The sequence below is a fragment of the Phaseolus vulgaris genome, chromosome 10, assembly GCF_051622355.1.
Source record: "Phaseolus vulgaris cultivar YP4 chromosome 10, ASM5162235v1, whole genome shotgun sequence".
Classification (NCBI taxonomy): domain Eukaryota; kingdom Viridiplantae; phylum Streptophyta; class Magnoliopsida; order Fabales; family Fabaceae; genus Phaseolus; species Phaseolus vulgaris.
This window is the reverse complement of record NC_143507.1, coordinates 4,501,463-4,515,482: the sequence shown is the minus strand read 5'-3', so window position 1 is coordinate 4,515,482 and position 14,020 is coordinate 4,501,463. Positions and strand designations below refer to the sequence as shown.

The following is a 14,020-nucleotide window of genomic DNA, read 5'->3' as shown; positions in this document are numbered from 1 at the left end:
TTAATTTAAACATTTCTTAGCGTAACAGCATATTTCACTATAAAATATTTCAAAAAATTTATAAAAGTAAATAACATTTTAAAATCTGTATAAGTGAATTTTTTTATATTTCTAATATTTTTATTATTTCAATGACTAAATTAACCATGTCAAACGTTTAAAAGACAAGAAAATGGATAATTTCAAGTTTAAAAGACAAAAGTAATAATACATTATATTTTTGACATTTTGCATCCTAAAATTTTGCTTCTAATTAATATTAGAAATATTGTTTCCATTATATAATTTCTCCAATAATTTTTAATAAAACAAATTTAATTTCATATTTTTTTACATAAAGTAAAAAAAAAAAAAGTGTGGGAAAGCAAAAAGATTCTGGATAACAGTAAGCAAGCATTAACTTTACCGTCGATTCCCATCCATTGCCATTACTCTAAAGCTATCTTCCCCAAAATCTCTTTCGATTCTCATTCCACTCTCTCTCAAACCTCATTTCTGGAAAACCCAATTCACCTTGCGAGAGGGTGATAAACTGAGGAAAATCTCGCAATGAAAAGGCTCTGAAGTTAGGGTTTTTTCGTTGAAGAAGAAGAAGGAGGAGGAGGGGATGATGAAGCGCCTGTTGGGTGGGCCCGGAACGATAAGCGGGTTCCTCTTGAGGTTTGGGCAATGTGCGTTTGGTGCCGCTTCGATTACTCTTATGGTCACTGGTTATGGCTTCTCTAGCTACACTGCTTTCTGGTATTCCACTGTTCTTCTATTTTCTTTTTCATTTTCCCTTGAAAAATAAGTTAAGTTGAATCAAAGTTGATTATGGCTGTTGTTTTGAGGGTTTTCTCGTTTAGGGTGTGTTTGGATTGGATTGGATTGGGGTCGGGTGGGTGGGTGGGTGGGGTGGGAGTTAATGTTTCATTTCTAGATTGAGTAAAGAGTCTGTTTGGAAAGGAGAAACTTCTCCATTGCCATTTTTAGTTGTGGAAAATTAGAAGAAAAAAGTGAAATCAATATTTCCAAAGGTGAAATAGTTTGGTCTATTTTGAGAAACTGAACTTGGAAGAAAAAATAAGAAAGTAAAATAAGTTTTACCATGGGTAAAAATAACTTATGCACTTATTAAATAGAAAAATTGGAAAAGTTACATGAGAGTTTCTATGAGAAAGCTTATGGAGAAATTTATTTCATTTTTTTTTTCTTAATTTTTCTTTTAAACAATTCCTATTTATGAGGTTATTTGTAACCGTTATTATATGTTAGTTTTTTCGAAATCTGATTTCTAACTCAAGGTATAATTTGTACAAATACAGATGATGCCACCACAATTAGGGAGACTTTAAAAACCTGTAACTAGTGGCTAAAATTGTCGATGTGGACCGAATTTTGAAAATTTGGTTTTTAGCATTTGGGAATCATATAGTGACAATGGTGTCATTTGGGATTGAGTGGTGGGGGGGTATCAAACAAAATAGAGGAGTGAGTGAAAAATGGTATTTTCAATTGACGGTTGTGATGATGTTGTGTTGAACATGAGTGTAGAAAATTGAAGGGTGAACTTTGTGTGAAAGTTATTTTAATTGTGATTTACCCCATATTTACTGGGTTGTCAAACAAATTCTTAACAGTAAAGAGGAAGAGGAGTTACACTTTTGTTTTTAGGTTTTACTTAATTGAAAAAGAAAACAAAGGATGTTTGTTTATTCTGAATTTTCCAGTTTCCACTTTTCCCACCAACTGAATGCTCATAAGATAGTAACACAAATCTCCCTGAGGCCAAATTAATGTAGGGAGGAGAGTAAACTGACCTGGACCAGTCAATCGAATTACAAGAACATAAATGTGAATATGGGTTACATGTTTTCTCCAGTCAATCTAAAATGTAGTTCAGATGAGGGCTCTTGAACAAACCGTGTTTAGGATGTGCTTATAGCTCTGTAAATTGACCCTCTTTTTTGAGGAGGTTCTAGGTGAGTTTATTAAATCAGAATGATGCATGCCCCCCCAGCTCCAAGCTCGAGCTTATGAGCTTGAATATGTGCTGGTACAAAATCCCCTACGTGATTGAAAACTTTCACGTACATTTTGATGTATACTGTAATGTGGACTAGGTGGTTCTTTTTCGGCTAGATGTTGCTGGTGTGCTTAAGAGGTGGTGAGACAAGTTATACTTCGTGTCCAATCAGGAAACTAATTTAGCTGTCAGAATGTATAAATGAGATGCATTCTTTGCTTCATTTTTAGTTCTCAGTTTGAACATAACATAACCAATGACAACTTCTACTTCTCAAATTTTTGGTGGTGTGTATCAGTAGTAAACAACTTAATTAAGCATTTATTCAATAAGATATTATCAATTGGGAGTATATTTCATAAATTTGACCTTGAAACTTGTTGAAATGAACTGGAAATTGCTTGTTAGATACAATTTACCATGAAACTTATAGAAATCAGCCAATGAGCCTTTTTCCTAAGCTCAATCAAGCTCCATAAGATCCACACAACCGAATATTAATTTGTTGCTTGTTGATAGTGTTAAAACAAATTGAGTGAACGAGATCTGAACTGAGGTTGTGTTTGGAATCAACTAAAGTTTGATATGATTTGATGTCAGTGAATTTGATTCATAAATCAATTTATGTTTGGAAATTACTAAGAAAGACCTAGACTTGAATTGATTTGAAAATCAAATATTATGCTAGGAGGAACTCGTCCCTTTGAAAACCAAATTGGTATAATTTTATTTTAGTATTTTACTTGGGGTAGGCTGCAAAGTAATAAAGTTAAAGTAGTTTATTTATTTAATCAAATCAAACCCTCTCCAATCCTACTAATTTGGTAGGATTTATACATTAGAATGTGCAAAATCTATTGAATTTCACTAATAAATCAGTTCATATTTTTTAAAATTCCAAATACAAGAAATGACTCCCATTTTTAATGTTTCGAAACACACTAAATTACTATGAAGTTAATTTAGCAGTGATTTGCTGGGTGTGCTTGTGAATTTAGATAAAACACAACTCAAAAGGTTGCAGTAGTGTGGTTTTGTCGTCATGGAAGGTGCAAATGACTTTTCACAGCTAAGTGATGGTGGCCATGCGCTTTAGTGGCTGGTTGCATAAGGTGTTCTGCCTCATGCATCATCAGCGGACAGCCATTGCAACCTCCCTTTTACTTCCGCTGACCACCCACTCCTCCATTTGCGATATCTGGCAAATGTGAAGCCATCTTTTCATTTTCTAGTAGGAGGGACACTTAGCTGGCTGCACAAGGAGTTAGGGTTTGAGGTGAGTTGAGCCATCTAGCCTAAATTTTTTGTCTTCTTTCCTTTTGGGTTTGTTGGGCTTCAATTTGAGTCCGGCTTAGTTTTCCAGTTCTTTTTTATTTAAAGCATAATATATAACTAATGTACCCTAGTCTCTAAAGGCTCCTTGCTATACAAAAGTACGGGGAAGAGTCATTGTACCCGACCTTACCATTGCATATGCAAAAGAGATTGTTTCTGTACTCCAATCCTTGACCAATTGATCACCAAGACACATCTTCCGTTGCTCCTAGGCTCACCCTCATAACATATAAACAAAAAATAACAGTAACAAAATACTCAATAGACCTTAACATATATAACTGAATTGCCTTTTCAATTCAGTTAGCACTGTTCTCACCACATATATGTTTGCCTTTCCTGAAAATGTCTAGACGCTGATTTTCTCTAGAAATTAGTTGTATTGTTTTTGTCTTGTTCCAAATCCTAATGATATTGTGATGGTTTTCTATATTTATATGCTTTGTTGATTGTTTTGAAATTGAGCAATGAATGAGTGTAAAACTCTAACCCTGAATCTTGAGATTCAGATCGAATGGGAATAACAGGATTTTGATTGCTTGTTCCTGTCCCAATTGGTTAAATTTAGCGAGAGAACTACTTTGTCATGTAAGATGATAAAGGGTTGTTTGTGTGTCTTCAATGGGCCTTGTTGTAACTTGTAAGCAGTGTTTAAGTCCAATGCATTGGATTCTCAGAATAACATTGTTTACTGGTTAAAAGTATACTTAAATGTATTATGTATACTACTTAATGTAAGTTTCCTTTTGTTTGTCTATTAAGTATATTAAGTTGAAAGTGATTCCTTTCTCTCTCTTTTTTGTCTATAGATTGTCATATTTTCTTGTAAGCATAATTCTCTGGTACTTCCCTGAACTTTCAGCTATTTAATTGCATCAATGGGACTTCAATTTCTCTGGAGCTTTGGACTTGCATGTCTTGATATTTATGCCTTGAGGAGAAAGAGAGATCTGCAAAATCCAATTCTTGTCAGCCTGTTTGTTGTAGGTGATTGGGTAATACCACTCTCCTCATCTTATTTTATTTTCCTATAGAAAAATAAATTCAGACACGAGCATGCCTAGTTCGCATGTTGAACATGAATTCAACTTCTATGGTTGGTATTACCAAATACTTGGATACTTAGAAATACATGGAGTTAATTATTTTTGAATTGTGAATGTCGTGTCTTCGATTTTTGTGAGCTCCTATTTAAGCAGTAAGAAATAAACTAATCAGTACGTGCCAATTACAACTTCATGTCTCGGTCAGGTTTGTAAACATAATATGTTTGTAAAAGAATGGTCCAAATTTAAAATTGAACATCATTTGTTCATTGATTAACCATGTAGCAATGCAAAATAGTGTTTCTCTATTTGATTTATCTAATGGTCCTGGTGAAAAATTGAAAACATATCGACAAGTCTGGCCTTCGAATTCTGTTTTTTTTTTGTAATAATAATGGGATTGGAATCAATATTTGCCTTGTCTTCTATGGAACTTTTCTTTTATATTCTGATTAAAATTAAGGTGATAAGCTGGTGGTTGATATCATAGTGATTTATGAAATGCAGGTAACAGCAACTTTATCACTGGCAGCTGCATGCTCATCTGCAGGAGTTGTAGTATTATACTCAAGAGACCTTAATATGTGTGCAACTACTAAGCGCCTCACATGCGGCAAGTATCAGGTTTCTGTAGCCATGGCTTTTGTCACCTGGGTTCTTACAGCAATGTCATCGCATGTGATGTTCTGGATCTTGGCCTCAGTCTAGCTTCACTTATTTCCTTTGCTAGATCCCAAGACCACCATAGATATCACGGTATCTTTCATAGCTTCTGTAAATTTTGTTGTATCAATACTTGCCACGACATGTAGACAAAGTTTTCCCTGTTGCCCCTTCTGAAAACTATGATTGATTTTTCATTTTTCAACCTTGCCACGCCAACCTCAGTCTAGATATAGATATGCTGCTTTAATGTAAAAGCTTGGACATGATTCTGTAAACTCACTTCCTTATTGTAACCAAGATATTCTCCTTGTGCTGGGTGCATGCATTTGTGTATAATCTTCTTCACTTACCACCTCTGCCCACATTTCATGGTACTATAATTTAAAAACCAATTGCCTATAGTATTTTACTTTGACCCAGTTATTTTTATGAGTTTAATACTCATGCATTGTCAATATACAACAGTTTTTCAATCTCTTTACTGTTGATATGATTCTTAAAATAATTATTGCATAAGTCTATAAACTATGTATAATGATTTCTGATTGAATGAAAGTATAAATATGCTGGATTTTTTACTAATGTGGTCCAATTTTATCTCTTAATTAATGGGTAAATTTTTTAAAAATTATTAAAATGAGTAAGTTGTACAATCTCAGTTAAAATTTCATTATACTGAAGTCATGTCATCTTGAATGCATGACTCTTTGATTATACTGAAGTCATGTCATCTTGAACGCACGACTCTTTGATTATGTCATCTTGAATGCACGACTCTTTGATTATACTGAAGTCATGTCATCTTGAACGCACGACTCTTTGATTATGTCATCTTGAACGCACGACTCTTTGATTATACTGAAGTCATGTAATCTTTAACGACTCTATACCTATTATTTTTTGTAACTAAGAGATTGTACCAAATTTCAAATATGCCCTAATTAAAATCACTTTTGCATCCCTTCTCACTTTTGCATATTTATGAATGTGGACCCTTACTTGCATTAAGTAGGTAGGCCTTATCACTAGTAGACATCGGTCATTCCTCAACATCATGGTTCCATGTCAAGATTTCTTCCAAAATCTCTTTTTGTGGGTCCATCAATCTTATTAATGGAAGGTGGGGATCTAACAATTATCAAACATATACTAAAGAATGGATCTACATACAAGTTAATGATAATTGATATAATAGATTTAGGGTTATTATTAAGAAGATTACATTTACTAAATTTCATACAATTTACAAATGAAATGAGGGAATTTCTTTTAACCCATTTTTTTTCTACACCTCTAAATATTAAAACTTTCACTCTTCCCTTTAATTTAAAGCTTTTTTTTAAAAAAAATTGTGCAATTAAAAAACAACAATTCGTTATTTTAGAACCAGACATGCTAGACTTTATTAAATGTGTGTGTACTTTGCATCAAGTTAAATGTTTAAGATTTATTTTCTGAATTTTTAGATCCTTGTCATATCGTTAGGAAATATACAGTTTATATTATTATTAATTATGATTAAGTGCATGATATGGTATCAAAAGAAGATAAATTTTCTATTCAATCTTCTTTTTATTGAAATTTCTAGAATGAATATCCAAATTGATTGGAAGTGAGAAACATTTACGTTAGTATCCAGAAATAAGACAATTTAAATAAATCTCACGTTGGTATCAGTTTATTGTTATTATTTTAGGTGTGTATTTAATTGGGATTTTTCAAGATGGTATATAGTGTTATTATTCCAAAATGGTGAAAATTTTGTGAAGAATTAATTCATTTTTTATCCTCCATTCCGCAATATGAAGATCAAGATTATTGAAGTAAACACTTTCAAATCATCACAAGCAAAAATTTCAAGTGAAATTAGGTTTACACGTTGAAACTTCAATACATGCATAATATATACTATTAGCCAAGACAATTTCCCTCTCTACACGCCATCATCTACCAAACCTAGATATACATAAACACTTGGAAACATTTTTTTAAGAAAATCTTGTTAGATGATTATGACCCAAAGGGTTTGACAAAAAAAAAATGTATTTAGATAATTGACAACATAGTTTCAACATATTCCCCAAATTTATGTACTCTCATTTTGCCTCTTGTGAGAGTACAAAAAAATCTAGTCAAATTCCTTAAATTTTTTTTATGAATAATTATCATAAAACCATACACCAACAAAATCTAAGAAAGATCCCACCTAAAAGAAAACACAATAAAAACCTAATCATTCTATAAATTCATAGTAAAGTTGAAAAGGAACAAACAATCCTTCCCCCACCCTTCTAACAACACATAGAATAAATGACCCTTTGGCCATGAAACAAATGCATCTTCATAAGCATCATAACAAGTATTTACAATTGCACAATACAACAATACAACCATGCAAGCACAAGACTCCTTTGGTTATCCACATGCTTGCAAGCTCAAACTAAGACCAAACTTAAACCATTTGAAGAGACAAACTTGAACAACACTTAACAATACAAGCAGTAACCACATTCATGTACCGAAACATGTTGATGTTCACGTTGGAACTCTTGGGGAATTCAAGTGACATGAAGGGGATTGAACATGGGAAGAAACCATGATCTGGGTTGTAGAAGAAGCAGGCTTGGAAGAAGAAGAAGAAGATGAAGAAAGTCCATAATCTGATCCGAACAGAGAGGAAGCAGAGGTTTGAAATCGGCCTGAATCACCTGGAAGTTTCATGTATGAGTAAGAAGGCGAGTCACAAAGCCATGAAACGATAGGCCCTTCTCTCCCATTCCTGTATTGCATTATAGCTTTGTACACAAACGGTATAAGACCCTCCATTTTTATGTGTGACAAGGAGAGAAAAACAGAGAAGAAACAGAGGAAAACAGGGGAAAAACAGAGAAAGTGAAAGATTTTTCTGGAGTTGGTTTGTGAATTGGATTGAGGGTGAGAGGAGAATACAGAGGTTCTTGGGTTTAAAGGTGTGTGTGTGATGACGTGGAGTAATAGCATGAATTGGATTCCAACTCTTCACGCTATGCCACCAAGATTTCAACGCAAACCCACAAGGATATCTTGAAAGCTCTGTTCCAAAAACAAAAAAATCTCATTGGAATCATTTTGTGTTCATCCCACTTTTTTTTTTATTATTGTTTTGGTGGTTTGGTTTGATGGGGTTTTAGCTTTTAGAGTAAGATTGGTTGGTTTGATATGATTTTTTGTTCATTATCCACCTTTTCTTTGGATTATATCTCAAACTAGGTACTAGATTTTCAATTTCATTATGCTTTTTACTCTTCAACATTCCTTTAACCTAATGAAACCCTCACTTTTTTTTTACATACAAATTTATGAAATGAGTCCTTACTCATGAAAAGTATTATTTATTTAACACCAATTTTGTTAGTTTAGTGATTAAATTTTTTATGTGTATTCATGAAACAAAATGTTAGTAATAGTAAATATGTATTAAAAAAAATATTACTCATTTGCTCCCTCTTATCATCAATTCTTTTTAATCATAGTTTATTCCTTCAAAAATATCTTCAAAGTCATCAATTTAAAATACTTCTTTTGACTATCTTATCTTTTACAAAAGCAATTTAATAACTCCTATAAATTTGATTCAATAATAAATGAATCAAATCAATAAACTAAATTTTGTAATTTTGTTTCAAATCAATAAACCATAGCCCATATAAACTAAAAGTAATAATTTTAAAATACCATAACCACCACACAGCATGCTCCAACCCATGCAAAATTCATAAATACTGAGAATATTGAAAAATACCAATGATAAGGACCCAACTAAGTGTAAGCAAATCAAATTAAGAAGGTGAAAGAGGTTAAATAGAGCATAAACTAATAAGTAAGCAAAATCAAATTAAGAATGTGAAAGAGGTTAAATATGGCATAAACTAAATAAGTATTAATTTGATTTCAAAGCCCTTATATTCTATGTAATTCAGCATTAAGTTTTATTAAGAAGAAGCAAATAATTGAAATAATTTTTTTGCCTCTCATGTTAATGGTATCTTAGTCACTTTTGTTGGTTCAGATGTTGTTTTAAAGTATGGTACATGTTAAAGTGTTTTGTTCATTCTATAGGGCCACTTGTATGTGTGTAGGATTTGGAGTATAAGATTTTATGAATCATGTTTCACACATTGCCCACCCAAAATAATTATTTTGATGATGTTCTTCTCACAACTAACCTTAAAATCAAGGTTTGATTCAATCCAACAAATACCAATATAATAATAATTTATTATTATTATTTATTAATTAATTTGTTCCATTCTTACTATACTTATTTGATCGTGTTTAAATGCACTAATTATTTAAATGATTTGATGTAATTCATAATAAAGAACTTGCTTGCTTTTGGAGATATATTATGAGTTGTCATCTACTAAACCCTTCAACTTTAATTATCTAAATTATTTACAAATTACCTTAATCAATAAATAAAAAAAAATAACTCGGTTGAAGTAACCCTAATTGCTTCTAAGGGAAGATAACAAGTTATATGGATAAATTTCCTAACCTAACATATGATAAAAAAAATTATTTTTCTTCAATGATATTAACACGTTCTCTCTATTTCTCATAGTGATTAGATGAAATTTTAAAAATATATTATTTATTGTGCATGATGATAAGATTTGTACCTAGTGTTTGTTTCTAATGCTGCTGAAATTGAACTTTGTCTCATCACAGCATAAGTCTTAAAATGTCAATGCACGTTTTACTGAATCTAGTTTTTACAAAGTGTGTTTGTTTTAACTTAATTTAAAATATAATTGTTTATGTTCATCGATTTCTGAAGAATTTCTTAAATCTAATTAAGAAATATATATATATATATATATATATATAGGATTATCAAATATTCACCCATTTCTTAAATAAACAAACCATCAAAATTCTCATTTATTTGTACTTTATCTATATATGTGCATAAAGAGTAAAGTAATAAATTTTTAATACAATGGAAGTGAATTCACATCACATATTTCAAATAAGGTTATGAATTTAAGATATTGTGAATAAATTTATTAAAAATTATTCCTCAAAAAATGAAAATAAAATATTTTTCCGTTAGCTAAAACTAGTTTATATACAAGTTAAAAAGTAAAATATTAAAAACTACATAATGTTTTTCACTAATTAACTTATACATAAGCTTATTTTAACTAATGTAGAAATTCATTTTTTTGTACACTAGAAATTCATATAAACTTGGTCAAACATGTTCTAATAATGACCGATCAAATTTTTCTATGGAAATTATTTATTATGATACCATGATAATTTTAGTTGTTTATACTCAATTTATTAATTATGTTAGAAATAATTTCAAATTTTTATTATGTCTTTTAGTTAAACTATCTTTTTTTATTATGTCTTTTGGTTCGTCATATATTTTTTATTTAAATTTTTTGATCGTCTATAAATTTGTACATATTCGAATTAAAATGGGTTTCATAGTCAGTACAAGAATCTTGGACTCAAAGAATGGGGTTAATTAATAAGACAAGTAATGTCATTTTCCTCCTCCAATAAGAGTTTATTAGCTTCAAACATCATATCAATTCCCTTAAGATAAATCAAAATCAAAATCATGAGAAGAATCTTCCATTTAAAGAATGGGACTGAGACCATTAATATAATTTTCCTCCTCCAACAAGAGTTAATTCTAAAAAAAATCATAAATAGAAACCAATTTGTAGAAACCAAAATAACAGTTGCAATAGTAACTAAATTAGAGATATTTTAGAAACTAAAAAGAAATTTGGTTTCTAAATTAGTTTCAATTATTTTCTATTTTTGTTAAATAATTTCTAAATTGGTATCTAATTAGCAACCAAGGTTTTTGCTACCAAATTTAGAAACTAAATAATTGGTAGTTAAAACTTTAGTTGCTAATTAGATACCAATTTAAAAACTATTTAATAATAATAGAAAATAATAGAAACTAATTTAGAAACTATTTTTTTTTTAGTTTCTAAAATGGTCTCTATTTTAGTTCATTTTGTAACTAATTATTTTGGTCTCTAAAAATTGGTTTCTATTTCATGATTTTCTTGTAGTGTCAATTTCCCTTAAGAAAAAATTAAAAAAAAACATAAATTATGTTCTGAATGGGAATATGTTATTCATTTAAGTTCTAGAGGACACAATTTTCTTAAATAAGATTTTGAGATCAAAATTGTGAATGAAAAAAAGTGATTATATTAAAAAAGTAGTTAAGAAAGTTTTCTATACATGGATTAGTCATAAATGCTTCATGCTAATTAATTAACATGATTGTTAGAGAAAAGTTTAGTTTTGTGGAATAAGTTAGGTGAAGATGGAAAAGAAAGAATACGAAATCGTGGTGTGAAAGTGTAGTCAAAGGTGGTGTAAATTTCGCTGTTGAACTTACTTTGGAAAACAACAACGTGAAGGCAACATCAACTTTTGCACTGTTTCTATCTGTTATTGTTCATGCACTTCAACTTTTTTCACTTTCAATCAGTTTCCTCACCAACAAAGAATAGGATGTTGATTATATCCACCATGTATATATTATCTGTATTTCATCAATTGGTTTAACTAGTGCTTCTGTCTTCTTCAGTTTTTAACTAAAATATCTTTTAATCTCTTGTGTTTCAAACTTTCTGTTTTAGTCTTTCAAGTTTTATAGTGAGTCACTATACTTAGGCTACTTTTTAATTATGTTTTAAAGGAATTAGAGCTTAATGGTTAGAAGAACGTATCAAAGTTAGACTATTATTTTTCAAATTTAAACATATAGGAATAGTTGCAATAGAAAGTTAAGAGACAAGATTTTGAAGACTTACTAAACAATCTCAATTGAGACTCTCGGTTTGGGACTTATTACGCCTTACTCCTTGGATGTTTTGGTCTGAAATCTTTACCAGATGTTCGTCATTGTGTCTATTGAGTTTTGGCTGAGATTTGAGCCCCAGATTCGTCCCACATAATTGGCAATAAGCTTTTTATTGATCACTGCCGGGGCAGAAAGGAAGGTTCGTTCGTGTGTGAAATTGTTTGATTTTTCTCGTGGGTGAATACTCATCCGTTTGACCTAAAATTTGTCGCGTTTTGTCCGTAATTCAGTGGAGATCCTTATGTGGAATTTCAGGAAAAAACTATTTCGGGAGAATTTCAGAAATTTTCGCACAAACCAAGGTTATCCACTAGCAAAACCTGTGAAATTTCGCCCTACTTTATGCAATTTTTATTTTGCGTCCGTAATGCGCTGAAAAATTTCATACAATTACTTTCATATGTTGTTTACACCCAGGTAAGGAGGCAGGTCCATAAACAAATCAAAAAAAGAAGATAAGGGGAAGAAGAGCCAGGACGTTTTGTTTTCAGAAAACCAGTTTTGTTCACTCTCGGTCTGGGACTAACTACACCTTACTCCTTGGGTGTTTTGGTCTGAAATCTTTACCAGACATTCGTCACTGTTTCTATTGAGTTTTGAGCCCCATATTCGTCCCACAAGATTGACAATAAGCTTTTTATTGATCACTGCCAGAGCTGAAAAGAATGTTCGTACATGTGTGAAACTATTTGATTTTTTTTAGGGTGAATACTCATCCGTTTGACCTGAAATTTGTCGCGTTTTTTCCCGAATTCAGTGGAGATTCGTACGTGAAATTTTATGAAAAAACTATTTCGAGAGAATTTTTCATAAATTTTCGCGCAACCAAGGCTATCCACTATCGAAAACAGTGAAATTTCTACAATTTTTATTCTGCGTCCGTATAGCGCTGGAAAAATTCATACAAGTACTGTCATATGTTGTTTGCACCCAGGTAAGGAGGCACGTCCATAAACAAATCACAAAAAGAAGATACGGGGAAGAAAAGCCAGGACGTTTTGTTTTCGAAAACTAGTTTTGTTCACTCTGGGTCTGAAACTTACTACGCCTTACTCCTTGATTGTTTTGGTCTGAAACTTACTACGCCTTACTCCTTGGCTGTTTTGGTATGAAATCTTTACCAAAAGTTCGTCACTGTTTCTATTGAGTTTTGACTGAGATTTGAGTCCCAGATTCGTCCCACAAGATTGGCAATAAGCTTTTTATTGATCACTGCCAGTGTTGAAAGGAAGGTTCGTTCGTGTGTGAAACTGTTTGATTTTTCTCGTGGGTGAATACTCATCTGTTTGACCTGAAATTTGTCGCATTTTGTTCCGAATTTAGTGGAGATTCTTACGTGGAATTTCAGGAAAAAACTATTTCGGGAGAATTTTCAGAAATTTTCACATAAACGAAGGTTATCCACTAGCAAAACCTGTGAAATTTCGCCCTACGTTATGCAATTTTTATTTTGCGTCTGTAATGCGCTGAAAAAATTCATACAAGTACTTTCATATGTTTTTTGCACCTAGGTAAGGAGGCAGGTCCATAAACAAATCAAAAAAAGAAGATAAAGGGAAGAAAAATCAGGACGTTTTGTTTTCGGAAAACCAGTTTTTTTCACTCTCAGTCTGGGAATTACTACGCCTTACTCCTTGGGTGTTTTTGTCTGAATTCTTTACCAGACGTTCGTCACTGTGTCTATTGAGTTTTGGCTGAGATTTGAGCCCCAGATTCGTCCCACACGATTGACAACAAGCTTTTTATAGATCACTGTCAGAGCTGAAAAGAATGTTCGTACATGTCTGAAACTGTTTAATTTTTTTTAGAATGAATACTCATCCGTTTGACCTAAAATTTGTCGTGTTTTGTCCAAAATTTAGTGGAGATTCTTACGTGGAATTTCAGGAAAAAACCATTTCGGGAGAATTTTTCGAGCAAACCAAGGATATCTCCCTTACCAAAATCTGTGAAATTTGGCTCTACTTTCTGAAATTTTTATTTGCGCCCGTATTGTGCTGATCAAATGCACATAAGTACTTTCATATGTTGTTTGCACCCAGGTAAGGAGGCACGTCCATAAACGAATCACAAAAAGAAGAT

General features: G+C 31.8%; 2 protein-coding genes across 2 annotated transcripts; one reads left to right on the top strand and one right to left on the bottom strand.

Moving 5' to 3' along the window:
• Positions 1 to 358: 358 nt before the first annotated feature.
• Positions 359 to 5,373, top strand: LOC137818673 (CASP-like protein 5B2). The gene is made up of 3 exons (XM_068622230.1): positions 359 to 741; positions 4,203 to 4,335; positions 4,894 to 5,373. Exons 1-3 carry the CDS (start codon positions 608 to 610, stop codon positions 5,092 to 5,094), a joined length of 468 nt encoding a protein of 155 aa, XP_068478331.1. The 5' UTR covers positions 359 to 607; the 3' UTR covers positions 5,095 to 5,373.
• Positions 5,374 to 7,359: 1,986 nt separating this feature from the next.
• On the bottom strand, positions 7,360 to 8,085 carry LOC150024163 (uncharacterized). The gene has a single exon (XM_090296017.1). It carries the CDS (start codon positions 8,050 to 8,052, stop codon positions 7,588 to 7,590), a length of 465 nt encoding a protein of 154 aa, XP_090152143.1. The 5' UTR covers positions 8,053 to 8,085; the 3' UTR covers positions 7,360 to 7,587.
• Between the last annotated feature and the right edge of the window lie 5,935 nt (positions 8,086 to 14,020).